Here is a 27260-nt window from a genome sequence, read left to right as displayed (position 1 = left end):
AACGGCCTGACGTCCCAGATCTCTTTTACGTTAACAGTAAAATTAACTGGTTTAAGAGAGAACAGTGCTGCTTATATCCCATCTTAATCCCCTTGTGATAAGAACGTGTCAGTTGGACCTGACTGCCTTCACTGCCTTAAGGAGCCAAGGAGATTCTTCCCCCTCTCATCACCGTTATAAAGGTTCGCAGTGTCGTTAACGTCCTCACTGGGCCACACCAACACTACATTGGAAACCTGGACCTTCTAACAATCCTACCACAACAAAGGTCAAAAACTAATTATGATTGTAGTGTTGCTCACGCTGCTAAATATTGCATTTTCGGGCAACAACAAAGATATTATGTGGCAGGTGTCATTAGAGCACAGTTAATAAAGTCATTTCAAGAAATGATGAATAAACTAGGCACTCATCTTTTGGCCGGCCGAAGTGGCCGCGCGGTTCTGGCGCTGCAGTCTGGAACCGCGAGACCGCTACGGTCGCAGGTTCGAATCCTGCCTCGGGCACGGATGTGTGTGATGTCCTTAGGTTAGTTAGGTTTAACTAGTTCTAAGTTCTAGGGGACTAATGACCTCAGCAGTTGAGTCGCATAGTGCTCAGAGCCATTTGAACCATTTGAACTCATCTTTTCGTGTCTCCCACGCTGGTCCCGTTGTGAACTCATGGCTCAATCCTCGAAAATCTAGGTAGTGATGATTCCAAGCTCGGATGCAAAGAGGCCTAGGTGTTATTCTGCGATATTTAAAAGTTTTATAGACGTGTTTCATAAACTATTCTCGAAGATTAAACTTCTGCAAGTTAGCACAATGGTGATGTAAAAAAGTAATCAGCGCTCCGAATTTTTAAGTTACACTTCTTTTTTATTACTTTTGTTGAAATATCACGTAACTCACAAAACATCACTTCACAATATAAAACATACTTGAAAATATCTTCCTCACTGTTAAAGTTCACATTTTATAAACTAACTACAATTTGCGTCTTTCCAACATGACGTCCAAGACTTGACTCTTTAATAACCGCTTACGCGCCCAAAAATCAGAGTTACAAGTACGTCAAAGATAATAGTGACAAAAGAAAGAATTCACATAAGAATGATATCATTGCAATATAAACATATCGATGTATCAAAGTACCTCTACATTAATGAAATAAAAACTGAATGTTGTCTCAGAAATATGTTAACTACTTTACAGAAACACTGTAGAATATTGCTGGTATCGAGAGGTTCAGGTGAGCTGCATCAAAGTGCCTCTACATTAATGAAATCAAATCTGAATGTTGTCTCAGAAATATGTTAATTACTTTACAGAAATACAGTAGACTACTGCTGGTATCGAGAGGTTGAGGTGAGCTCCCGTAATGGTTACATATTCAAGTACCATTACAACCTGTGCCGGGACACAACGCTGTGCCGTCTATCTCCTCACTCAAATATGCTACTATGCCTAATTTCGAGATCGTCGCAATTTCTTTTATTCTTCAGAATTAACTGATGAAGAGAAGGAACCAAGATCTGATAAGAGGGGATGTACACTTGAACAGATCGGCGTCTATTTAGTTACTTCCTCTTTTTCATTTTTCGCAGCGCATCCTCTAATTCCGTCATCTTTATTCTGTCTAGAGATCTTCCTTCCCAAGTACTCAATATTCCGTTACAAAAGACAATTAGTTGGATTCAGATCCCGGCCAACATAATGTTTCGAACTGTCAAGAAGTATCACAATTGGGCACAATTTGCTTCTTCAGTATTGTACACTAATGGCCATAAATAATCGGTTGGCAGATAAGATACGCACCCGCGCAGAATCTCCTTCGCAGTTTGCACACACATACGCGGTTTGTCCGGAGAATACGTATAAAAGTTGAATAACAACTTTATTTTACAATTATTCAGGTATTACAATATGGTCTCCTTCCAAGTACTCGTCCTTAGACGCGATACACTTCTGCCAACGCCGTTTCCACTGTTGAGAACATTGCTGAAAGTCTTCAGTTGTGATGTTCAGTTGCCGTGTCGTTTCCGCCTTGATGGCTTGCACATCTCCCAAGTGCCGCCCCCGAAGCACCATTTTGCATTTCGGGAACATGAAGAAGTCACACGGGGCTAAATCGGGTGAATAAGGCGGGTGGTCTGTCACGATGATTGACCTTCGGGCCAAAAACTCGCGCACAACTAGCGACGTGTGAGCGGGCGCATTGTCGTGATGAAGGATCCACCTGCCTCCTTTTGCCAACTCCGGTCGAACTCGGGCCACACGAGCTCTGAGAAGTGTCAGAACTTCAACGTAAAAATTTCCGTTCACTGTCTGGCCGGGAGGGACAAATTCCTTGTGAACAATGCCCCTAGAATCAAAGAAAACAATCAACATTGTCTTCACATTGGACCATCATTTTCGCGACTTTTTTGTTGTCGGTTCTCCTGCTAGTTTCCATTCGTTGTTTTGAGATTTGAGCTCCACATCGAATTCGTAAAACCAAGACTCGTCTCCAGTGATGACTCGGTTGAGAAAGTCCCCTCGTTCCTCTGCTTCCAACCAATCCTCACAGCACTCAACCCTCTTTGCTTTCTGTTCTGGCGTCAAGAGCTTCGGTACGATTTTCGTACACAATTTCTTCATTTCCGGTTTTTGTGTCAGGATTTCGTGAACGATTGTTTTGGGGATTGACAGCTCGTCAGCAATCATTCTGACTGTCAATCTACGGTCTTTAAGAACACGAGCCAGAATTCGTTCAAAATATGCATCAGAACTCGATGTCGACGGGCGTCCTGGGCGAGGGTCATCGTTCACTTCTTCTCGGCCATCCCGGAACCTTTTTAACCACTTGTTCACGGTTGGTTCCTTCAGAGAATTGTCTCCGTAAACCTGTTTCAAATGGCTCTGAGCACTATGGGACTTAACATCTATGGTCATCAGTCCCCTAGAACTTAGAACTACTTAAACCTAACTAACCTAAGGACATCACACAACACCCAGTCATCACGAGGCAGAGAAAATCCCTGACCCCGCCGGGAATCGAACCCGGGAACCCGGGTGCGGGAAGCGAGAACGCTACCGCACGACCTCGAGCTGCGGACTAAACCTGTTTCAGACACTCAAAAATCTCACGGCCATTCTTGCCTAGCTTTGCAAGAAACTTGATGTTGACGCACTGTTCCTCAATCAGAGAGAGCTCCATGCCGACGGCAGGTGAAAAAGGGTAACTGTCAACAAGCTGCTGCACACTCCCACCTTCACGCAGAGTGCTCTGACTCGAACTGAGCGTTGATGGGATTGATTACAGCAGTAGTCCCACCTGCCGGTGACTGCAACTTGGCCGGCCGGAGTGGCCAAGCGGTTCTAGGCGCTACAGTCTGGAACCGCGCGACCGCTACGGTCGCAGGTTCGAATCCTGCCTCGGGCATGGATGAGTGTGATGTCCTTAGGTTAGTTAGGTTTAAGTAGTTCTAAGTTCTAGGGGACTGATGACCTCAGAAGTTAAGTCCCGTTTGAACCATTTTTTTGACTGCAACTTGTAACACAAACACTTGAAATGTCCCCTTAGAAAAATTTATGAATTACTGTGCTGATAAACCCCTTACGTTATTTGATTTTCAAACAGCTGAGCAGAACTGAACGTACTCAGACATTTCGCTCTTTACCTATTCTGGTCAACACTAAACTGACACACAATATTTTTAGCGCAACGCAATCTGACTTTGAAAAATCCCTACAAAAGAATGGCCCTGACTAACAATAACCTATACCTTTCATGAATCACTTACCTCACAAAAAACTTCGTTACTCGAACTACTGCAATACAGCGAGCGCCACTACTGCCAGCTAAATAAAAGATTCTAACTACTGAAGGGACTAACTACTCATGGGCGTAGTTAGCAAAATGAAAGATTTTGATAAAGAACAAACAATGTATTTACCTTAATAGTGTTCAAAAGTCATAATATATATAGCAGTTCATGACATCCAGTCTTACAAATTTACTGTTTCTGATGGACACACGTCCAGATCATCCGCTCTCAAAACTCCGCCATTTCTCTCCCCACATCCACCACTGCTGGCGGCTCACCTCCAACTGCGCAACGCTACGCGCTGTTAACAGCCAACTGCCCAACACTACAATAGCAAATTCCAACAATGCCACCCAGCCACAGACTGCACACAGCACAGCCAGTAGAGATGGGCAAACTCAAACACGCAACTGTTTCGAAACAAATGAAACAGTACAATGTAATGTTATGATACGCTGTTTCGAAACAGTGAAACAGTTTGAGTTTTGTAATCTAATAAACCTACACATTTTATCATCTTGAATGTCTACTGTATAGGTATGTCCATATAAACACAAATGAGGTGCGAGAGTGCTAATCATATCGCAGAAAGTATGAAACTATCACTTAGGCGTCTTGGCAATTTCGTATTTCATGCAGCTAATGCGCTGCTTTCGTCTCGTGTGAGTTTCATAGTTTTCAATTGGCTGAGAACAGCCATAGCTGAAGACAGAAGAACCACCACGAACGGAACTGGAGGTGGGTGCAAACTGCAGAAACAACAGATATGCTACTGGGATTCCCACATTTTGTTAGTGTGGGTAATATACCCATCCTTCTAATTTCCATGCACACAAAGGGAATCGTTGTGGATAATAGGCACAGTGACTATAAACTCACAAATAATTCGAATAAATAACATAATATAACAGAAAAAATTTTGTCTTTCAAGGTGTTTGAACCGTTACTATAAATTCACCATGGTTCCCAGCCCTTCCCGTTCACCATTACACTATCAGTGATACGTCGAACAGATTGCTTGCAATTATACCCACATCAGATTTATGTATATGTTTAATAACTGTCACTCTACGCCTTTTTTTATTCAAAATGTTGTAGGCTTACTTGCGTTTCTTAATATGATTATTGTACATGAACAGAGAAGCGTATGTTATAAAAAAAGTATAACTTAATTGAATGATTTTCACATATTTATTATTTTGAATGTGAATAGTATGCGTTGTTTTATTGTTTGGTTAGAGTTTATGAAGCAGATGTTACGCTATTTCGGAATAGGACAGTCAGCTAGAAACGAAGTTTTATTTTAGGATATCTTAAGCTTCATGCTATTGCTTCTCAAAAAGATTTCGACATTCTTGAAAGTGTTTCACGAAGTGGTATGTTGTGTTTCAGTCCGACACAGAGCGGAATGAAACATCACTGTTTCGATACAATTAGTCCGTTCCAAGCACAGGTGGACTGAAACAGCCTTATTTTGAAACAAAGATACAGTTTCTGTGTCTGGCTCGAGATCGAATCTGGTCCGGTTATCCGAGATAGGGGCGGAATGAAACACCACTGTTTCGAAACAGTGAACCACAGCCGTTCCGAAACACTGAAACAGTTCCGGGTATCGATACACTGTATCGAAACATAGAAACAGTGGCCAAGTCTAACAGCGAGTGATTTTCATACAGAGCGCTACGTGGCGGTGGCGTTACCAATATAAGAACCTAAACAGCCTACTTACAAGACATTATTCAACTTTTATACGTATTTTCCGGACAAACCTCGTATATTACTGATCTTTCTCTTTGCTCGCAGTCGCCACCTCAGACCCTGGTCGAAGGGGAGCGGTGTGACGACTTCGTCTCCACTATGCAACATCATTTCGTCAGCAGGACGAGGGAAGCAAGCAGCGGCGGCAGAAGCAGCTCGCTCACCTGCTGGGAGCGCGCGGCCATCTGGTTCTCGACCAGCGCCCTGGCGGGCTGGCCTCGCAGGAAGTCGAGCATCTCGTGGGAGGACGCCCCCGCTGGCAGGCCCATGTGCCGCGCCAGCCGCCACGAGCGGTCCGCCACGGGGCTGTTGAGCGCCGCCGCGAACGTGACGCCACTCTGGCAGATCACCTTGTGGAACAGGCCTGCGCACACGCGGCAAGTCCCACCTCAGAGTGTCGGCGAAATTTCAACGATAGCACTCTTTAGCAAGAAGGTAGCAGAAAAATAAATATTAAAAGAAGATAAAACATACAGGGCTATTACAAATGATTGAAGCGATTTCATAAATTCACTGTAGCTCCATTCATTGGCATATGGTCACGACACACTACAGATACGTAGAAAAACTCATGAAGTTTTGATCGGCTGAAGCCGCACTTCAGGTTTCTGCCGCCAGAGCGCTCGAGAGCGCAGTGAGACAAAATGGCGACAAGAGCCGAGAAAGCGTATGTCGTGCTTGAAATGCACTCACATCAGTCAGTCATTAACAGTGCAACGACACTTCAGGACGAAGTTCAACAAAGATCCACCAACTGCTAACTCCATTCGGCGATGGTATGCGCAGTTTAAAGCTTCTGGATGCCTCTGTAAGGGGAAATCAACGGATCGGCCTGCAGTGAGTGAAGAAACGGTTGAACGCGTGCGGGCAAGTTTCACGCGTAGCCCGCGGAAGTCGACGAATAAAGCAAGCAGGGAGCTAAACGTACCACAGCCGACAGTTTGGAAAATCTTACGGAAAAGGCTAAAGCAGAAGCCTTACAGTTTACAATTGCTACAAGCCCTGACACCCGATGACAAAGTCAAACGCTTTGAATTTTCGGCGCGGTTGCAACAGCTCATGGAAGAGGATGCGTTCAGTGCGAAACTTGTTTTCAGTGATCATGCAACATTTTTTCTTAATGGAGAAGTGAACAGACACAAAGCACGCATTCGTGCAGCAAATTCGCAATTCACCAAAAGTTAACGTGTTTTGTGCAATCTCACGGTTTAAAGTTTACGGCCCCTTTTTCTTCTGCGAAAAATACGTTACAGGACACGTGTATCTGGACATGCTGGAAAATTGGCTCATGCCACAACTGGAGACCGACAGCGCCGACTTCATCTTTCAACAGGATGGTGCTCCACCGCACTTCCATCATGATGTTCGGCATTTCTTAAACAGGAGATTGGAAAACCGATGGATCAGTCGTGGTGGAGATCATGATCAGCAATTCATGTCATGGCCTCCACGCTCTCTCGACTTAACCCCAAGCGATTTCTTTCTGTGGGGTTATGTGAAAGATTCAGTGTTTAAACCTCCGCTACCAAAAAACGTGCCAGAACTGCGAGCCCCCATCGACGATGCTTTCGAACTCATTGATGGAGACATGCTGCGCCGAGTGTGGGAGGAACTTGATTATCGGCTTGATGTCTGCCGAATCACTAAAGGGGCACATATCGAACATTTGTGAATGCCTAAAAAAACTTTTTGAGTTTTTGCATGTGTGTGCAAAGCATTGTGAAAATATCTCAAATAATAAAGTTATTGTAGAGCTGTGAAATCGCTTCAATCATTTGTAATAACCCTGTATTTATTGATTGGCGACTCCATGGAGTGTTCTGTGCACCACGACCAGATAATGGATATAATTGGAAGGAGAGACAGCATTGGTCGTATTTTTTTTTTTTTTTTTTTATTGTCCGCAAAATCGATTTTCGGTCACTTAGTGACCATCCTCAGTGCTAAAAGTTAAAAATTTCACATAACGATCAGAGAGTATAAAACAGAAAATCACAACTGCGCCTGCGTATGAACATAACAGTTGTTAGGAACATACCTATAATATACAATTTATATTGGTAGGCACTGGTGTCAACAAGCTTAGAGCGATCACATAAACTGAGGCCGCTGTTTACATGCAGCTGTTCAGCAGACCTCGGTGTGACAGGGCTTGGAACGCCCTCTATGTGACATGTGTCACGTGAAGACTCAATATTACTGGTTTTGCGAGATATTAACACAAAATAACTCTTGTGCATTTGTGAATCGTGAAGTAATTCAAATTTAAAATGTACGTAAAACACATAGCAGACGAAGGGGGAAGGAAACATCTAAAATGCATTGGCGTATTGTTTTTAAAAAAACAAACTTACAAAACATAAAACAGATCGATAATAAGTTCGTACTATTAATGTTTTTTATATATTTGACTCCTTAGTCTTAACGTAACATTTTACGTAAATCACGAACGTTGAACTTCTAACTTCCCACGCCAGATGCTGGGTATTATGTTTTTTAAAAACCTGAGTCATACCCCATTTCATGTTATTCATATATTATTCTTTTTCATTGTCTTTTTCTCTTTTACCTGTCCTGCACTCTCACAACTTATTATCGATCTGTTTTATGTTTTGTAAGTTTGTTTTTTTAAAAACAATACGCCAATGTATTTTAGATGTTTCCTTCCCCCTTCGTCTGCTAAGTGTTTTACGTACATTTTAAATTTGAATTACTTCATGATCCACAAATGCACAAGAGTTATTTTGTGTTAATATCTCGCAAAACCAGTAATATTGAGTCTTCACATGACACATGTCACATAGAGGGCGTTCCAAGCCCTGTCACACCGAGGTCTGCTGAACAGCTGCATGTAAACAGCGGCCTCAGTTTATGTGATCGGTCTAAGCTTGTTGATACCAGTGACTACCAATTTTAATTGTATATTACAGGTATGTTCCTACCAACTGTTATGTTCATACGCAGGTGCAGTTGTGATTTTCTGTTTTATACTGTCTGATCGTTATGTGAAATTTTTAACTTCTAGCACTGAGGATGGTCACTAAGTGACTGAAAATCGATTTTGCGGATAGTAAAACAAAAAAATACGACCAATGCTGTTACTCCTTCCAAACATATTTATGCTCTTCATATTAGCAACAAATGATTTAATATCTGTAAAATCATACTAAGAACTGTACAGAGTTATTCATACACTGAAGCGCCAAAGAAACTGGTATAGGCATGCTCATTCAAATTCAGAGATATGTAAACAGGCAAAATAAGGCGCTGCGGTCGGAAATGTCTATATAAGACGACAAGTGTCTGGCGCAGTTGTTAGATCGGTTACTGCTGTTACAATAGCAGGTTATCAAGATTTACGTGAGTTTGAACGTGTTCTTACGGTCGGCCCACGAGTGATGGGACACAGCATCTCCTAGCCAGCAATGAAGTGGGGATTTCCCCGGACGACCATTTCACGAGTGTACCGTGAATATGAGGAATCCGGCGAAACATCAAATCACCGACATCACTGCGGCTGGAAAAAAAATCATGCAATAATGGGATCAACGACGACTGAAGAGAATCGTTCAACGTGACGTAAGTGCAACCTGTGGTGCCACCGCCAGACACCACACTTGCTAGGTGGTAGCCTTCAAATCGGCTGCGGTCCGTTAGTATACGTCGGACCCGCGTGTCGCCACTATCAGTGATTGCAGACCGACCGCCGCCACACGGCAGGTCTAGTCTAGAGAGACTCCCAAGCACTCGCCCAGTTGTACAGCCGACTTTGCTAGCGATGGTTCACTGTCTACAGACACTCTCATTTGCAGAGACGACAGTTTAGCATAGCCTTCAGCTACGTCATTTGCTAAGACCTAGCAAGGCGCCATATTCAGTTACCATTCTGAACAGATAATATTGTGAATCATGTACCGTCAAGAGCGACGTTCCTCATTAATGGATTAAAGTTAAGTATCAAACTAATTATCTCCGCTTTCTGAGCTCTCATTCTTTGTCATGTTCCAGACCTCACGTCAGTATACTTCTTCCCTCCTAACGCCAGCCTGCGTGAGCTAAAACGCGTGCATTTCGGCCTCCAGTTGTAACACGGTGTTGGCTCTTCTGCTAACACAACACAACCCTTTCACAAATTGCTGCAGATTTCAATGCTATGCCATCAAGAAGTGTCAGCGTCCGAACCATTCAATGAAACATCATTGAAATGTGTTTTCTGAGTCGAAGGCCCTTGATGACTGCACGACACAAAGCTTTACGCCAACACTGTTCTGCCGATGCCTGGAAACATTTTGCCTGATCGGCGAGTCGCGCTTCACGTTGTATCGAGCGGATGGACGTGTACGAGTATGGAAATAGCCTCAAGAATCCAGGGCCCCTGCATGTCAGCAGTGGACTGTTCAAGCTGGTGGAAGCTCTGCAGCGGTGTGGGGCGTGTGCAGTCGGAGTGAGATCGGACCCGTGGTACGTCCAGATACGACTCTCACAGGTGACATGTATGTAAGCATCCAGTCTCACCACCTGCATCCATTCATGTTCATTGTGCATTCCGACGGACTTTGACAATTCCAGCAGGACAATGCGACACTCCGCACTTTCAGAATTGCTACAGAGTGGCTCCAGGAACACTCGTCTCGGTTTAAACACTTCCGCTGGCCGTCAAACTCCCCAGACATGGATATTATTGAGCATATCTGGGATACCTTGCAACATGCTGTTCACAAAAGATCTTCACCCTCTCGTACTCTTGCGGATTTATGGACAGCCCTGCAGGATTCATGGTGTCAGTGCCCTCCAGCACTACTTCACACATTTGTCGAATTCATGCCACGTCATGTTGCGGCACGTCTGGGTGCTCATGGGACCCCTACTCGATATTAGGCAGGTGTACCAGTTTCTTTGGCTCTTCAGTGTAGGAATATTAATAATGATTTCTTCTGGGTCAATGACCTGGTGCAAGTATTCGTGCTGGACATCACTTAAGCGACTTGCTCGTCCCTAAATCATAGTTATCCAGATGGGGAAAGGGGACTTACAGTATACTGTGGGATCTTAACCACGACATTTCTGGCGACTCCTCACATCGTTGGCCAGAGAAGGCTAGGTTGTAACGAAGGCTGAAGAGTCTGTCGTCCAACCGAGATTCGATCCAGCGAGCTCTCCATTTCCAGGCATCCACTTTAACGCTTTTTTTAATGCAACTTTCCATGAATCAGCCAGTCCATTTTCGTCCTCACTGCTTACAATACGGGACTTTGTCTTCAATGTGATGCTGCATGAAAGGCCAAAATGAGCGTGGCCACTCCCCACCTTGGAGGGCGGGGGGAGGGGCGGGAGGGGGGGGTAAACGAATACACTGCGTAAATACTTTGTAAAGAGCATATAGTACCTCGGTGTGTGTTTGAGGGCGTTGTGAGCATTGTGCGGGTACCACCAGAAATTTAGCTCCTCTTTCTCCCCTATATCGAAGACGTAGTCGATTGTCATTCCCTTGAGCCATGTCAGTACATGATGTTTTGCAGGGAGAAAGCAACAGTTATTCGAACAGAGGAGAGTCCGATGTTCAGTCACATCAGCTGTGAAGCAGAAGTAACAAGATAAAATCTTCTGTGACAGTCACCAAACGCCATACAAAAAATGTGTGTGAAATTTTATGGGACTTAACTGCTACGGTCATCAGTCCCTGAGCTTACACTCTACTTAACCTAAATTATCCTAAGGACAAACACACACACACCCATGCCCGAGGGAGAACTCGAACCTCCGCCGGGACCAGCCACACAGTCCATGACTGCAGCGCCTAAGACCGCTCGGCTAATCCCGCGCGGCCATACAACGACGTACATTGAAACGAAGTCAGGGCAGACGGGGAAGTTCGTTAATCCAATAGCATGGAGCCGTAGTCTCATCACATATTTTTTCTTGGTCGCTTGAAGGGTGGTGTAAAAAACTATTGTCTTCAGTGGGCGTGTTGCAGAGAGATCTGAGATCACATAACTGTGCTCAAGAATCAATGTCGATACATGGGAGAGCTCTGTTGATATGTGCATGACCCACTCCAGGGGATCATGAGGGACCACCATCAGAAACTCCAATAGCCAACCCCTTAGAGAGGCATGTTGAGACTGTTCCATCTTTTCCACGTATTGCAATCATAGAGAGCAACTGCCCACGTCAAAACGTTAACCAGTCCCAGCCCTCGATCATGAAGGGGCGGGGTACGTGTCATAATGTACTTTAAATAAGTGTCTTGTGGATAAGAAATACATGAAGGCCACCTGATTCAGTTTTGGTGACATGTACAGGTCCGGGTTGGTTCGCTGTTGGAGTTAAAGGGAACAATCTGTGACGTCACCAGCTCCTTCATCTTAAACATATCAAACTAGGAATAATCCTTAGAAGAACGATACAATACGCAAATCCTGGAAAGCTCTATTGTAAGCAAACGACAATAAGATAGAGATAAAATCAAGGCGAAGTAGGAGGGCAATGAAAAAGGTAGGCGAGCTGCTCTGCCCAGAATGCAGTTGGAGAACCCCACAGCATGGGATGCAGTGGGATATGCGACTTCTTCACCCACCAGCACCATCTCATCGTCAGTTACCCCAAGAAAATGAGCAGCACAGACAAGATGGTAGAATTTTAGGAAAGATAAAATATTAAAAACAGTAGATATAAAAGATAAGAAGAAAAAGGTGGGAAGGATAGCGGCGAGGCCAGACTGCTGACAAAGGGCTGTCGTGTGTCCCCAGGGCCAGAATAGGCGAGGGGTGTCCTTCCAACCCCTCAGACAGTCAATGAGGCCAGAGCGCCCCATATCACAAAGACAAGTAGTAATCATCTTCATGCGTGAAATGTAAAACCAGGTCAGCCGCTTTGGTGTCCACTAGCACCAGAGGTAGCATGTGAAGAAACGTAAGAGAGCGCTGCAAAATAAGCCAAATTCGAGTAGTGTAGTAGGATGTGGGCCACCGTCACGTGGGCTCCACATTGGTGGTAAGGTGGGTCCTTACATCAGAGAATGTGGCCATGGGTTTGCCAACTGTGGCTAATGTATAGCCAACAAAGAACTGTGGATTCCCTGTGGGAGGCGCAAGGGGAAGACTGCCACGTGGTCGCAATCTCTTTTATTGCCTTCATTTTATGTGGGGAGTCCAGGATGGACCATTCCGAGTTCCAGACCTCCAGCAACCGACGCCATAGACTCGATCAAAGGTCCGGTTCTGGAACCCCCATTTCCAAAATCGGTAGCCAAATTTGGCAAGCGATCAGCTTGTTCATTTCTTGAAATCACAACATGTTCGGCGGACCAAACAAAGATGTCTGGCTGTCTAGCTTGATTGAGATCACAAAGAAGACCCTGGATAGCCTTTGCTGATGGGAGATGAAGGTAGAACTGGTATATAAACAGAAGGCTCCTCAGGGAGTCGCTGCAGGTTAGAAACAAGAACAAGCATGGCTAAGGGCTAATTTGGTGGCCACCAATTCAGCAGTGAAGACACTGCATTCATTCAGAAAGTAGCATAGTTCATTGCACCTTGCATGTGCATATGCAAAATGGGTTCACCCATCACCCATTGGGCCATCAGTGTATACTACTTCCCAACCTGGAAATGCATCAAGGACAGCCAGAAATGCATGGCGAAACACCATGGGGTCAACTGAACCTTTTGGTCCACAGGATAAATCGAGACAATCAGATGTTGGGGTACATGTCATAGGGGTTGCTCCCTGACAAGAGGTGACAGTGGGAAAAGGAGTTCAGAATAGACACACTGTAGTCTAACTGCAGTTGCGACCATAGTTCTAGATCTCTGTTGTGGGAGATGGATTTCTCTATTAGGAAAAAGCACACAGTACTTTGGATGTGTAGGGGAGCTTTGATTGTGTATACCATAACTGTGTAGCTCTGTGCCTGATCTGTAGTGGACCGGCTCCACCTCTGCAAGTAGGCCATTCTCAGGGCTAGTTAGAAAGGCTCCTGTTGCAAGTCGGACCCCACAGTGGTTTACTGCATCCGGTGATTGCAATGCTGAGGGCGATGCCAAACAATATGCCAGGCTCCCATAATCAAGATGGGATGGTATCATCGCTTTGTTTGGTTGCAGAAGGGTAGAGCAGTCTGCACTTCAGCTCGTGGTACTGAGGCATCAAAGTGTCATCAGTCGTTGACTCACCTCGGAAGATGTTCTCCGTAGTTGAGAACGAAACGCCAGGGAGAAGAAGTTCTACAGATCGACCACGGCAATTTAGCCCGGAAGTGTTTATTGATGAAGACACCGGCCATGAAAGCCTACATGGAATGCATCAAAGTGTGTTAAAATGTACCCAGCACCTTTGCTTAACCGAAGATCGGGAACCCCTGCCACCCAGGAATCAGAAACCAGTTCCAAAAAGTGATAAGTCTATACCACGTTGAGTGATTGGACGTCGACGTAAAGTTGTGATTGTTGAAGAACAATATGATGGCAACAGAAGTGTATGACGTGAGTCTTGGCGGTAGAAAACTGCAATCCAAGGGTTAGGGCCCATGACTGCGCCTTTCAAATGGGGCCCCGCAGTTGATATTCAACTACACCCACACTAGAGAAGCAATAGTGCAAGTAAAAGTCGTTGGCATACGAAGGGGGTGATACTGAAGACCCCACAGCTTCTGCTAGACTGTTGATGGCCACTGGAAGGAGAGTGACACACAATACAGAGCCCTGGCCATTCTCTTGGATATGGGGGTACTGTGGAAAGCAGCAACTCGAACTCGGAAAGTACAATGTGACAAGACTTTCCACAAGAAGTTCTGGACAAAAATCGGAAGCAGGCCCTGGAAACACCACTCATGTAAGGTAGCGAAGGTGCGGTGTCGCCATGTGCTGTCATAAACGTTCAGGATGTCGAAGAAGACAGCAATAAGGTGTTGACGTCGGTCAAAAACTGTTCTGATGGCAGTCTCCAGCCAAACGTAATTATCAACAGTGGAACAGCCTTGGAGAAAACTGCCCTGGGACGGAGCCAGAAGTCCCCAATGGTTAAGGAACCAACACAGCTGATGGCTCACCATGCATTTGAGCAACTTACACAAAACACTGGTCCGATTAATCAGGAGATAGACGTCCGTCTCTAGGGAATGCTTACCCAGTTTCAGTACCAGAGTGATAATAGTTTCCCGCCATTGAAAAGGGAACTCACCTTCACTCCAAATACAGCTGAAGATGGTAAGGAGATAACGCTGACAACCCACTGATAGGCGTTTGAGCATTTGGTTGTGGATGTGGTCTGGCCCTGTGCTGTATCAGGGCAAAGGTCTAGGGCACTGAAGAATTCCATTCACTTAATGGAGCGTTATAGGATTCCATGTAGTGTGTAATGAAAGATAAAGTACAATCACTCCATCCGCTATTTAAGGACATGAGAGGCAAGCTGATAAATCTCCAATGCAGAGGCTCAAGCATAAAACAGAGCAAACCGTTTGGCGACAGCATCTGGGACAGTGAAAACAGCACCGTTCAAGGAAAGGCCAACTACACCTGTTGAAAACTCGTACCCATAGAGGCGTCGATCTTCATCCAAACCTGTGAAGGACCGGTATGTTGTCCATTGGGTGAAAATACCATTCCCAGCATTCTTGTTTACGTCATTTTATTAAGTGGTGGACCCAGGCATGTAGCTGTATAAAGGCAATGAGGTGCTAGATTGATGGATGCCACGTATGGTGTTGGAGAGCCTGCTTATGATCACTGATGGCCTCTGTGTTTGATTGGCAACTCCATAGTGTGCTGTGTGCACAACGACCATATGATAAATAAAATTAGATGGAAGGTCAGCATTGTGATTTCTAAGGTCCACCAAGGGGATCCCAAAGAATAGTGGATTGCTAAGACAGGTGCTGAAAGAATGGCTTCTGTTGCATTCTAACAGCCTTCTCAATGTCTCCATTTAATGGGGAGCTCAGAATGACAATGGAGGTGAAATCATTCCAATTGGCATTGTAGAGAACCCATCTAGGCAGGCATTCATGGGAGTGACACTAAGGGAGGTTACAGGAAGACTGGAAACTGGTCGCTCCAGACAGGTCATAGGGGCCCTCCAGGGGATGGATGGAAGAAGAAAAGGGCAGCAGATAGAAAGATCGATGGCTGAGTAAGTTCCATGTGCCACACTGAAGTGTGTGGATGCACCAGTATTCAAGAGACAGAGATCGAAATCTTGTAAGTATATTTTCGATGTTTTTACCATGGCCAGTGATCATGATTCCGCCCTACAATGAGATATAGGTGCTGAAGTCGTACAAAATGAGCAAAGCTGGAGGGAGCTGAGAAACCAATGCAGACAATGTGTTATGAGGCACTCCACCATCAGGAGGGAGATAACACTACAGATGATAAAATCCTGAAATGTCCTTATCCAAACAGCCACAGCCTCTGAAGTTTTATCAAGAGGTACAACTTCACTACATACAGGGTTCAGAACATACGTGCGCCTGACACCCTATCATCGGTATCATTCTTACAGTAGTGATGAGGTGCAGAAGTCCTTGTTGCTGGAAACTAAGTTTCCAGAAGAGCAATGCAGATAGCAATCACCTGCTGCCACTGGGTGAGAGGGTGTAAGTTCTGAGACACGTTGTGTGGTACAGTCTGGAGCTTCAGGGGCAACTGGGATTGCCACAGGAGCAAACATGTGCGATCTGGTGGCATGGGGGCTACCGGAATTGCCTTCGTCTTGGAAGAACTTTTTTTATCTTCTTTTTCCTTAGGGGGTTTGGATGACCAAGAGCTTCCCTGAATTAGTTTCAGGGAGTGAAGCCCTACGACCAGCAGCCTGTGGCTCCTTTCTGGTTGCAGACCAGCAGAAACCGTGGAGGGGAGTGTCCTGAGGGACCCTTTCCTGGCATGATAAGCCGGGCAAGGATGAAAGGTATGCACATGGGGGCTGGGAATCAGCATCCCTTGTGGGTGGGGAGCCACTGCTCCCAAATTGGGTGTGGGGGAGCAGCAGATGGAAAGTCCCCAATCATCAAGGGACAGGCATGGTCGAAGTAGGATGCATAATGGAGGAGAGTATCATCAACAGCGAGGGCGACGTCGTCATAACCGTAGAATTTGTCATGCATATAAGATTTAGATGCTTACACGTTTTCTTCTCCTCTTTGTATGTCAGTCCATTCAGAGTCTTATATTCCTGTATTTTTTTCTCTGTCCAGAAGAAAGTGCACTCTAGTGACCAGGGAGAGTGGTGCTCTGCACAGTTGATGCAGATGGGGGTAGGGGATGAACACAAGGATCATTCACATTCAATGGTCGTCCACAATCCCAACAGGCTGGGCTGGCTGGCAATGCAATGTGAAGATCTCTGCCTGAATTTCATACATTTGAAGCATCACATGGGTGGGGGGAATATACAGTTTCACATCACATCGGTATACCATCACCTTGACCTTTTCAGGCAGCGAATCGCCATTAAAAACCAAGATGAAGGCCCTGGTAGCAACCCTGTTGTCCTTTGGTCTCCTATGAACATGACAGACAAAGTGTGAACACCGTCACTCCAAGTTGGCGTGTAGCTCATTATCAGACTCCAAGGGGCGACAGTGTGAAAAACGATGCCTTGAACCATGTTCAGACTATCATGGCGAGTGTTAAGTCACTTGTCATAAGCAACCAACGCCTGTGACTGGGCAGGAGAAGCTGTTTTCGTAAAAATTTGCCCACTCTTCATTTTGGAGATGGCTCCAACTTCCCTAAATTTGTCCACTATAGTCTCTACAGAGAATAAAGGCTTTGTGGCCAAAAAAGAATCCCCATCTGTCCCTGTATGAACCAGGTATTAAGGGGAGTATTTTTCTGCTTGTCACTTAGCCCTATGTTCCTCGCATATCATTTCCAGGAAGGAAACAATTTGAGGTTGTATCTGTCTGTGTTGAACAAGTTCCTTCCTTCTGTGGAGACTGCTGGTCCTTATGACCACCAACAGGAGAAAGTTTCTAGCATGTACTACCCTTCTGGAAAGGAAAGGTGCTAAGGTGGAAAAGCACAAAGATGGAACAGACACCACTTTGGGTGACCTTCCCTGTGCGATCCACACTTCTGAAAAATTTGGGAAGCTGATGGCAAGTCAAACCAACAATGAAAAGATGTAGAGACTGTGGGAAATGAAATGGAAAATTAGGGTCTTAAATCATGTACCAGGTCCAAGCAGGGTCTGTACTAGAAAGATCATCCAATGGAAAGGCAGAGGGGGGAAAGGGATTGTGCCAGTATAGGCCTGAACCACAGAAAGGGAAGTAGTGCTGCAAGGCTGGGGTACCATAGTGGCCAAGCACATACCCACATAAGCTGTCTGTGGGAAGAGGTTCAGGTATTCCTCATATTGCAGCTGGTTGAAGTTATAGAGCAGGTCTGGCACACCATCACACATACCATCTGTAATAACCATTGACAGTTTGCCGCAGCAGTTCGATGCACACTTTTCATGAACATGACTCCCAAATATCTCAGTTTAGTAAGTAGCAGGATGGTGTCGACAATGCCTGGCCTGAGACTGTGCCTGATATACAATGCTGCCAACTTCTTGATGTTCAAAAGATTGTCTACAGCCTGTCCATATCACTTGATCCACTTTACTATGTGGACTTCATCAGGGAAATGAACCAGCTGTAGTATAAGGTGATGTCCTGCAGGGTGAAGCAGATACCCTGCATTCAGATGCCCTGATGAGTGGCTCGCGTGTGATTGCATAAAGCTAGGTAGAAAGAGGCAAAAGCTGTTGTAGGGACCTCTTAGTAGGTATTGGACCCATGCTCCATACATTGACATGAACCTGTACTGGCTTCTGCGAAAAGGAACTTCAGAATATCAATGAGGCTCCAGGGGGGGGGGGGGCAATCCCCTATGGTCTATCACCTGTAGGTGGAAGTTATGGTGTGGAGTGGAAGAACACTTATCAGAAAAGTGGACCCAATTTAAGATGTATCCAGTCCTCAACAGAGTACGCCAATTGTGCATTGAAATCCAGCACATCCTATCATACTTCCATATATGAGGCTATTGGGCCATAGGAATTTATGACGGCCTGGCTAAAATGTGTTCTGGATGCGGCAAGGAAGGTCACCTACATTTCGAGTGCCTCCAAATTGCCACTCTCAGGCAGCATGCTGAGGTGACCACTATTTAGTCCCTGCAGTTGCCAGTGGCCAATTTTAGTTTGGCATCTCCCCCTCCGACTTCTGTTCCAGGTGAATATCATCGTTGATGTCTTAATGTGTCTTGCCAACAGTCTGTTGAAGATCTTGTAGCCGACGTTAAACAATGTAAACGGCCAATAATTGGTCTCCGTCTGGTTTGTACATGGTTATAAGAAGTTCTTCGACTAAAGTAGGTGGTACTGTGCAGTCTGGAAACTCAAATGGTAATCCATCTGACCCGGGAGACGAATTGACTACACAAGGTGTTTGTTGTATGATTTAATCCCTGAGATGAAGGATGCAGTTAAAATAGCTAGTGAAGATGCCATATTCGTACTATCCTAGGAAAAGTGAGCAATGTCCACGGAATAGAACCAGGCCCAGTCATGATGTTTGGTGGTACCCAATGGTGCACAAACATTAATGAATTGGGTGTCAAGTGCCGTGAGTGCTAATCCTCGAATGGAGCTGGGATACATGATGTTGGTGGCTTCAATGGCCACTGTCACACCCTAAAATCGCCACGCTGGTGTGTGCGAGGCCACCGGGCATTATGTACGTCGCATAACCATAATATTTCAGGAGAGCACTGATTCGCACTTCTTGCAGGAATGCAAAGTCAACTCTTATGTCTCATATTGTTTCTCTCAGGAGTTGAATCTTGGCAGCAGAGCTAACTGTGATGATGTTCACTGTGGTCAAGCAGTAAGTCAGGCAGTGCAATCATTTGGCAGGTTATCCAGGGTGAAGAAAAGAGGATATCACAAGGGATGTCACACCCTGTTGACTGCAGCACTCCCAGTGTTGTTCAGACTAGATGCTCCAACAGCACCTCAGTGAGCCCCCGATCAGGGTCCTGCCTGGTCTTAATGTCCTTAGCGTACAACGTGGTCGCAGAAATCTGTTCATGTTCCATAAGGTCACAGTTGTTGATAGGAAGGGAACGAGCAATTTCACAGCCTGCGCTGGAACCTTCCTGCTGATCACTGTTCACCACAGAGGACTGCCAGATGGACGCTACCCTCTCCTCAGTCCATTCCACAGCGGTGGAGTCGGTGGCAATGGTGCTATCCTTGTGGTCGGCTTCCTGTGGGATCAGTTCTTTTTCATCGGCAGCGGCTGTGTTCAAACACGGTTTTGATGAGTGTGTTCAAATCAAATGGTTCTGAGCACTATGGGACTAAACTACTGAGGTCATCAGTCCCCTAGAACTTAGAACTACTTAAACCTAACCAACCTAAGGACATCACGCACATCCATGCCCGAGGCAGGATTCGAACCTGCGACCGTAGCGGTCGCGCGGCTCCAGACTGTAGCGCCTAGAACCGCTCGGCCACTCCGGCCGGCACAATGGTTCAGTTATGGACAGGAAACGAATAGAAGAAACCTGTAATGTGGGAAGGGATGGAATGGGTGAACTAAACGTGACAGCGAGATCTCATGGTCTGAAAATGGGAATCTGATAAAACTGCAGTGAGAGAGGACACAGATTCTAGAATGAAATATTTCACTCTACAGCGGAGTGTGCGCTGATATGAAACTTCCTGGCACATTAAAACTGTGTGCCGGACCGAGACTCGAACTCGGGACCTTCGCCTTTCGCGGGAAAGTGCTCTACCAACTGAGCTACCCAAGCACGACTCACGCCTTGTCCTCACAGCTTTAATTCCGCTAGGCAAAGGTCCCGAGTTCGAGTCTCGGTCCGGCACACAGTTTTAATCTGCCAGGAAGTTTCATATCAGCGCACATTCCTCTGTAGAGTGAAATATTTCATTCTAGAAACATCCCCCAGGCTGTGGCTAAGCCATGTCTCCGCAATATCCTTTCTTCCAGGAGTGCTAGTTCTGCAAGGTTCGCAGGAGAGCTTCTGTGAAGTTTGGAAGGTAGGAGACGAGGTACTGGCGGAATTAAAGCTGTGAGGACTGGGCGTAAGTCGTGCTTGGGTAGCGCGGTTGGTAGAGCACTTGCGCGCGAAAGGCAAAGGTCCCGAGTCCGAGTCTCGGTCCGCCACACAGTTTTAATCTACCAGGAAGTTTCAGGACACAGATTGTTTATAAGTGTAGTATCTAATGCATGTTCTGGTACAGGCGAAGCATTATACCCAGATTCAATCTGGAAAGTGTTGAGGTGTTTAGGCTTGTGTTTGCTGTGTGTGAGCAATTAGAGAAGGAATTTGATGAGCTTGTTAAGGATTTGTGTACTGTGGGAGCGCAATCAGATCCAGAAATCAGTCGGAATGCATGGTGTACGAAGGTGAAGAGGTAGTTTTGGGAGAGTGGAAAACAAGAAGATGTAAGAATTTGTAAGTATGCAGCATTGTAGAGACGTGTTAACTCTATGTTCGGCAACACAGTAATTATAATTTAATGGGAGCTTTCCATTACATTGCTATTAGGGAGCGTATTCATATTAGTTTAAGGGTTTTGGGTCGAGAGTTAACTAATCATATGTAGTGTCTTGGTTAATTGGTTGGACATGTTTTGAATGGCTAGGTTGAAAGCATGGGCGTAGAAGCTGTGGGTGATTTATTTTAATTGTTGCATGGATTTTTGAAGCTTATTTATCGGACGAATCGATCACAGTGCTCACTGTTGCGCAATGCCAGTCCCGTCCACTGGTCGCTGACTAGAGCGACTATGCCATACATTAATACCACTCTCTTGCAGTGGCTAATATTACGAACACAGACCAATGCCGCATTATTTTCTTGCCTCATGTGATCTACGTGTCTTTTGATTGCTATGACAGAACTTTCCTCACTGGAAACTATCCTAAACGGTAATAGGTTTGTTTATAAATAACTCATCTGCTACCAGTCACGATTTTCTTTATTTTATTTTTCGCACGACGCGTTTCGGGAAACGATTCCTATTTTCATGTGTGTTTTTTGTGTTTGTTATGCCATTTCTATGTGATGTTGTCGATGTGTTGACTTTCGTTGACTTTCTGCAATACATAAGAAAACACGCGATTTTTATTTGGTTGTCGATATTTTTGCGAAGTTAGTGACGAAATTTAGAAGAATTTGTACTTACAGTTTCTTTATGGCCCATTTGTGCAGTCTCACACACACTAAACATCACACACATCTTGTTGTGCACATAAACAAAACAGTTACAAAGATGTTCCTACAAGTAGTCAACAGAGATGAGATTATAGGTCTTCCACCATTTGCACAGAGGTTATTTACCTTGACTATTTGGATCATAATTTACTTATATCTATTTTACAATTGTGCTTACTTCTATGTGTTACTATTTTTATTTAAGTATACTATCGAAACATCTGAAGAAATTCACTGATTCACTTTCAAGTTTTTCGTTTTTATATTTTATCTTCATATTTTCTATAATGTGAATATATCTCCAGTTCTTCTAGCAAATCCATTTTATGTCCTTTATTTAGACGGTGGAGTACTTAGACATTTTGCTCTATTTTTCCAAATGGGTGTCCTGTATTATGTATACGTGTTGCTATGGCTGATGTAGTGTGTCTGTTGCGTGTGTAGGCTTTTATGTGCTCTGTGTACCTGGTGTTGAAATTTTGGCCTGTTTGCCCTAGGTACAACATGAAGTATTCCTGGCATGTTACCTTGTATATTCTAGAATCTGAGTATGGATCAAGCTTACACTTTATATTATGTATTCGTTTTTGTTGTAGTTTATTAGATGTAGAAAACCCAATTTTTACTTTGTGATTTTTGAAAATATTTGCAATCTTCTGTGATACATTGCCAATGTATGGGATGCTAGATATACATTTTTTCTCTCTTTTTCTTCTCTGGTGCAGTTTGTACCTGGGTCTTTCATCACTTTGTCTAGGTTTGTGCCAACCATGGAAGCATTGTAACCTTTGGCAACTGCAATCTTATTCAATGTTTTTTTTTCTTGTTTCATGTGTTCTTGGTTCAATGGTATTTTAGTTGCCCTATGTAGCATTGACCTGTATGCTGCCTGTTTATGTATATTTGGGTGACAGGAGGTTGCAGGGATTGTGGTGTCAGTAATTGTGTTTTTCCTACGAATTTTGAGTGTGCATGCGTTGTTGTGTCTTGTAATATTTAGGTCTAGAAAGTTCATGCTTTTATTTTGCTCATGTTTCACTGTAGATTTGATTTTCTCATATAGATTATTGAAGTAATTTAGAATGTCTGTGATGTCTTTGGTATCCCCTTTCACTAAGAGTAGTGTGTCATCTACATATCAACTATAAAATTCAAATTTCTTTAGGCAAGGTTCTTGCTGTTAAAAATTTTTTATTCTTAGTAATTTATGTATATGTCAGCTATGGTACCACATATACATGATCCCATTGCTAGGCGATCTGGTCGTTTATAAATGTTGTCACTAAAAGTGAAGTAGTTATAACTTAGGGTTATCTGAAGGAGTTCCATAAATTCAACAATTTCTGTTTATGAAAGCTTCTTGTGTTTCACAAGGTTCTTTTGTATTTCTGTATGGGTATGTTCGAGTAAAGGTTGGTGATGTCAAGTGATATAAACTGAGCATCTTGGGGGAGCTTTCTGGTTTTAGTTCTTTAGCAAGTATTATGCTGTTTCTATGGAATATGTTGTTTCATATGTATAATTTTTCATGAGTATGTTATTCAGTTTTTGTGATAGTTTGTATGCTGGGCTATTTATAGAGTTGACCACGGGACGTATCGGATTTCCATCCTTGTGTATTTTTGCTGTGCTCTTAGGCATGGTGCTTTTGGATTCATGCATTTAAGGTATTTATTTTCAGTTTCTGTCGGTAGGAAATGTGTGTTCTTTAGTTGTTTCTTAATTTTATTTTGAAATTGTTTGGTTGGATCTTTTTCAATGGCTGAGTATTATTAGCATCAAAAAATTCATGTGTTTTGTCCATGTATTCCTTTTCTTTCATCACAACTAATGTAGTACTTTTGTCTGACTTTACAACTATGGATTGGTTGCTTTATTTGTCCATTTATTATTTACGGATTTTAGAGTTTTTTCATCATTTATTCTATATTTAGATCTAAATTTATCTTTATTCGTTTCTTTCTCAAGAAGTTTGCTTACTTTGTGACCTATTGCTGCTCTTGTATTTTAATTTAATTTTGCAATATCTGCTGCATTTTTAGTTGCAGCTAGAGTTTACGTTTTACATAGTATTTTAGTCCTTTTTGGAGCAGATCATTTTCTCTTTGGTCGAATTTTATGTCAGTGTTGTTCACCACTCTACTGTAAAATGTGTGTGTGTTTTTGTCAGTTATCTCAAGCTTTGATTTCTCATTTTGTTTGGATGTAAAGGTCTGTGGTTTCTTGTTATGTGTATTGCAAATGGTCAAGTACTCCTTGTCGACTATGTCTTGGATGTGCTTACATATGCTGTCATAAACTGTGGGTTCCATGTTGTCTGCTGCTTCTATCTGCAAGTTGAGTAGCTTTCTGTTTAGTAAGTCTTTCTTCCTATGTAACTGCCTTATTTCGGATTTCAGCAATAGTTTTTCTGCTTTGTGCTTTATAACTTTTGCTATGCTGCTTGTAGAACATATTTTCACTTTTACGTAATTCGGAATTATACCCAGTTGTTGGTAGTGCTTGTTGAATCTTATGTGTGCAACTGTTTTTAGTACTTTAATTTTGGGGTTTTTGTATTTATATGTAGCTTTCATTGCCTTGCTTGGCACTAATAACATATTCTCAACCGTCATGAATTAGTGGAATTATTAACCTAGTACTTGGACCTGCTAATACATGTGGTTTTTAGTTTTAAGAAAGAACCGAGCCACCAATTTGTACAATGGGCCACCAAATTGCAAGACACGGATCCACATTGCCATTTCATCAGCTCCAGCTCAGCTTCTCATCACTTGTATGCAGACAGCCTCATCCCGGATAGCCTCATAGACTCGCAGTTAGGTGCCAAAGCCCTCAATGTGGCCAACTGGCTACTTGAAATACTCTTGAAAACTTCTCAATCATTATAAATGTCACAGATTACTGAAAATCTCATATCCACAGGGCATGGCACTCGCTACGTCATCTGTCTGCTGAACTAGTCAATCGCTGTATTGTAAAACCTGTTGTGATAGTTTTCAGTGACATGAAGGAGCATAGCACTCCTCATGTAATACTTTTGCTCACACTGGTCACATAAAATCAGTGTTTCACAATAGCAAATGAGAAGGATATGGAGAACGTGTTACAGGTGCAAGACGGTGCAATACGAGCAACGAAGGCAGCGAGTGTGCTCAGAGAGTGGCAGCTGTGATTCGTCCTCAACAACTCCTTTTTCAGTTGAAAATCGAAGCAATAGCAACACTAATTCCAGCAAAAATCAAAACATTAATTCCAGCAAAAACCAATCTACTGCTTGTGTCCTCGCAAAGGGTACAGTTCGCCGCCATTCAATAAGCACAAAGTGTCCAGTAAACTGCGCCCAGTGAAATTTGTACCCAGAAAAGGTCGAGGAGGGGTCTACTGATCTACCTGTTCCAACTTCACAACGTTACCAGCAGTTAGAAGAGTGAGGGCCCATCCGTCCTGTCCTTAAAGCCCCTACATACAAGCTGTCCACCTAGCAGATCTGCCCCGACATGTTCACTGGGTGGGGCGATGGATCTGCTGTCGGAGTTGTGGTATGGGTCAGCCAGTTCGACTGACGCACCTCTACCTGCTAACTCCGACCGCTAACTGTCAGTCCACAATCCGTCAGTACAGACAGGTAGGGTCTAGGGTCCGTCAAGCAGTCGTTGGTTTCCACACACAGTCGAACGGATCAGAGAGCGGGTCGGCGCTGTGGGCTGTGAATGGGCGTGTTTATGTGGTGTGCTGATGAAGACGACTGGAGATGCTCTAACAAGAATTGTAATGTCTAACTTTGTACAATCTGAAGACATCATATTTTTTTAATTTTCTGTCAGAACCAACATGCTTTTTTTTACTGAGGACCAGATCTTCGGAAGATACAATGTAAAACATTAAAACCGAATTACAAGCAAGGATTTTAAAAATTGTATCTCTTCTACTCGACAAAGCATACCTCAAGAAAAAATATGGTCTGTACCCATGGATCAGCATATGGTTCATGTAATTTGCATAAGACGTTTTGTCATTTTGACGAAAAGGACATTTTGCTTGTATGCAGGATGAACCAGAACTCAGACAAAATTTCTAAGGTAGTCCAGGGATATTTTCCGAGTATTTTGGTGTAAGGGACCCGTGCCTCTGGTAGATCGTTGAAGAATAATTACATTTCGATTTATTTGTTACTCCTTGTGTCGGTACTGCACTGACAATATCTGCACATCAGTGAAAATATCGACGGTTAGAGTTATGTGTCTTCCTTGGAAACAAACTTGTTAGATACATTCACGGCATTTGCTGTTGACAACAGTAAGGCCTGCTTTACCCTTGGTCCTCAAGCTTTCATTCAATATTGCGCGGTCCAGTCTCGGTGTAGTTATACGTTAACATTGATACACAACAGTGAAAAATCGACCGATGTGCATGGGTTCTCGTTATAATACGGAAATTAATTACTGTACGAGTACCAGACTTAGTAGCATTAATGTCCCAGAGTATGTGGTGCATGATATCCATGCGTCACGGCGCCACCGTCCAGTTCCAACCATGGCCATCAGGTGCCATGATCAGTCGTCGTGATTCACAGTCTCACGCACCTGACCAGTCGCAGTGCACTTGTTGACTTGTCAACATCAGCTTGGACAAAAGGAGCAGGGCACTATTGGCGAAGCTCTATTATCAAAACAACACTAATGCTGCAGCTGCGCCTCGAGAATATCGCCGGCTAAAAGGATTACGGAAGGGTCCTCTTCCTCCACCTGCTGTGCAGAGCAGCTTCAGGAAGAGGTCGACGACCGGTTGCACGACATATGGTTTACGAAATCGCTGTTGCTATGGCAGACAACTCTGCGCGCAATTCCCGATCGTTAGGCAGTGCGCGTGCTGTGTCACGACAGTCGAACATCCCGTGGTCCACTGTACGGAAGGTGCTTCAAACCATTCTCAAATGGTATCCGTATAAGATCCACATCGTACAGCAGCTTGCACCACAGGACGTACAACGACGTGTTGACTTCGCTCTCCACTTTCTCACAAGGATCGATGTTGACGAGGGCTGGCCCTGGACCATCTATGGACAGACGAAGCTCATTTTTCTCATACGGGTGAGGTGAACACACAGAATTGCCGAGTGTGAGGATCTTCACCTCCAATCACTGTGCATGAAGTTCCTCTGTATGGTGAACGTATCGCCATATGCTGAGGCTTCGCAGCTACGTCCATCATCGGGCCATTCTTTTTTGAACGGGTTGGCGCTCAAGGACCAAATACGGGCAGTGTGACTCACCAGTGCTACTCCGATATCCTTCGCCAGCATGTCATATCCGCCCTACAGGAGAGAGACGCAATGAACTCAACAGTTTTCATGCAAGACGGGGCCCCACTGCACATCGCTCGTGAAGATCACCTGCTTCTCCGAAACACATTTGGAAACGATCGAACTATCAGCCGATCGTTTCCAAATGCTTGGCCAGCGCGATCACCTG

General features: G+C 44.2%; 1 protein-coding gene across 1 annotated transcript in view; it reads right to left on the bottom strand.

Annotated features, from left to right (window-relative positions):
- The window catches only part of LOC124798778 (juvenile hormone esterase-like), a 368794-nt gene that overhangs the window by 105843 nt on the left and 235691 nt on the right, over positions 1-27260 (bottom strand). The window contains exon 5 of the mRNA XM_047262308.1: positions 5713-5912. Within this exon, the coding sequence (XP_047118264.1) occupies positions 5713-5912 (200 nt within the window). The remainder of the gene's footprint in view (positions 1-5712; positions 5913-27260) is intronic.

Source organism: Schistocerca piceifrons, chromosome 5 (assembly GCF_021461385.2).
Source record: "Schistocerca piceifrons isolate TAMUIC-IGC-003096 chromosome 5, iqSchPice1.1, whole genome shotgun sequence".
NCBI lineage: Eukaryota > Metazoa > Arthropoda > Insecta > Orthoptera > Acrididae > Schistocerca > Schistocerca piceifrons.
The sequence above is the reverse complement of the archived record's forward strand: the minus strand, read 5'-3'. Positions and strand labels throughout refer to the sequence as shown.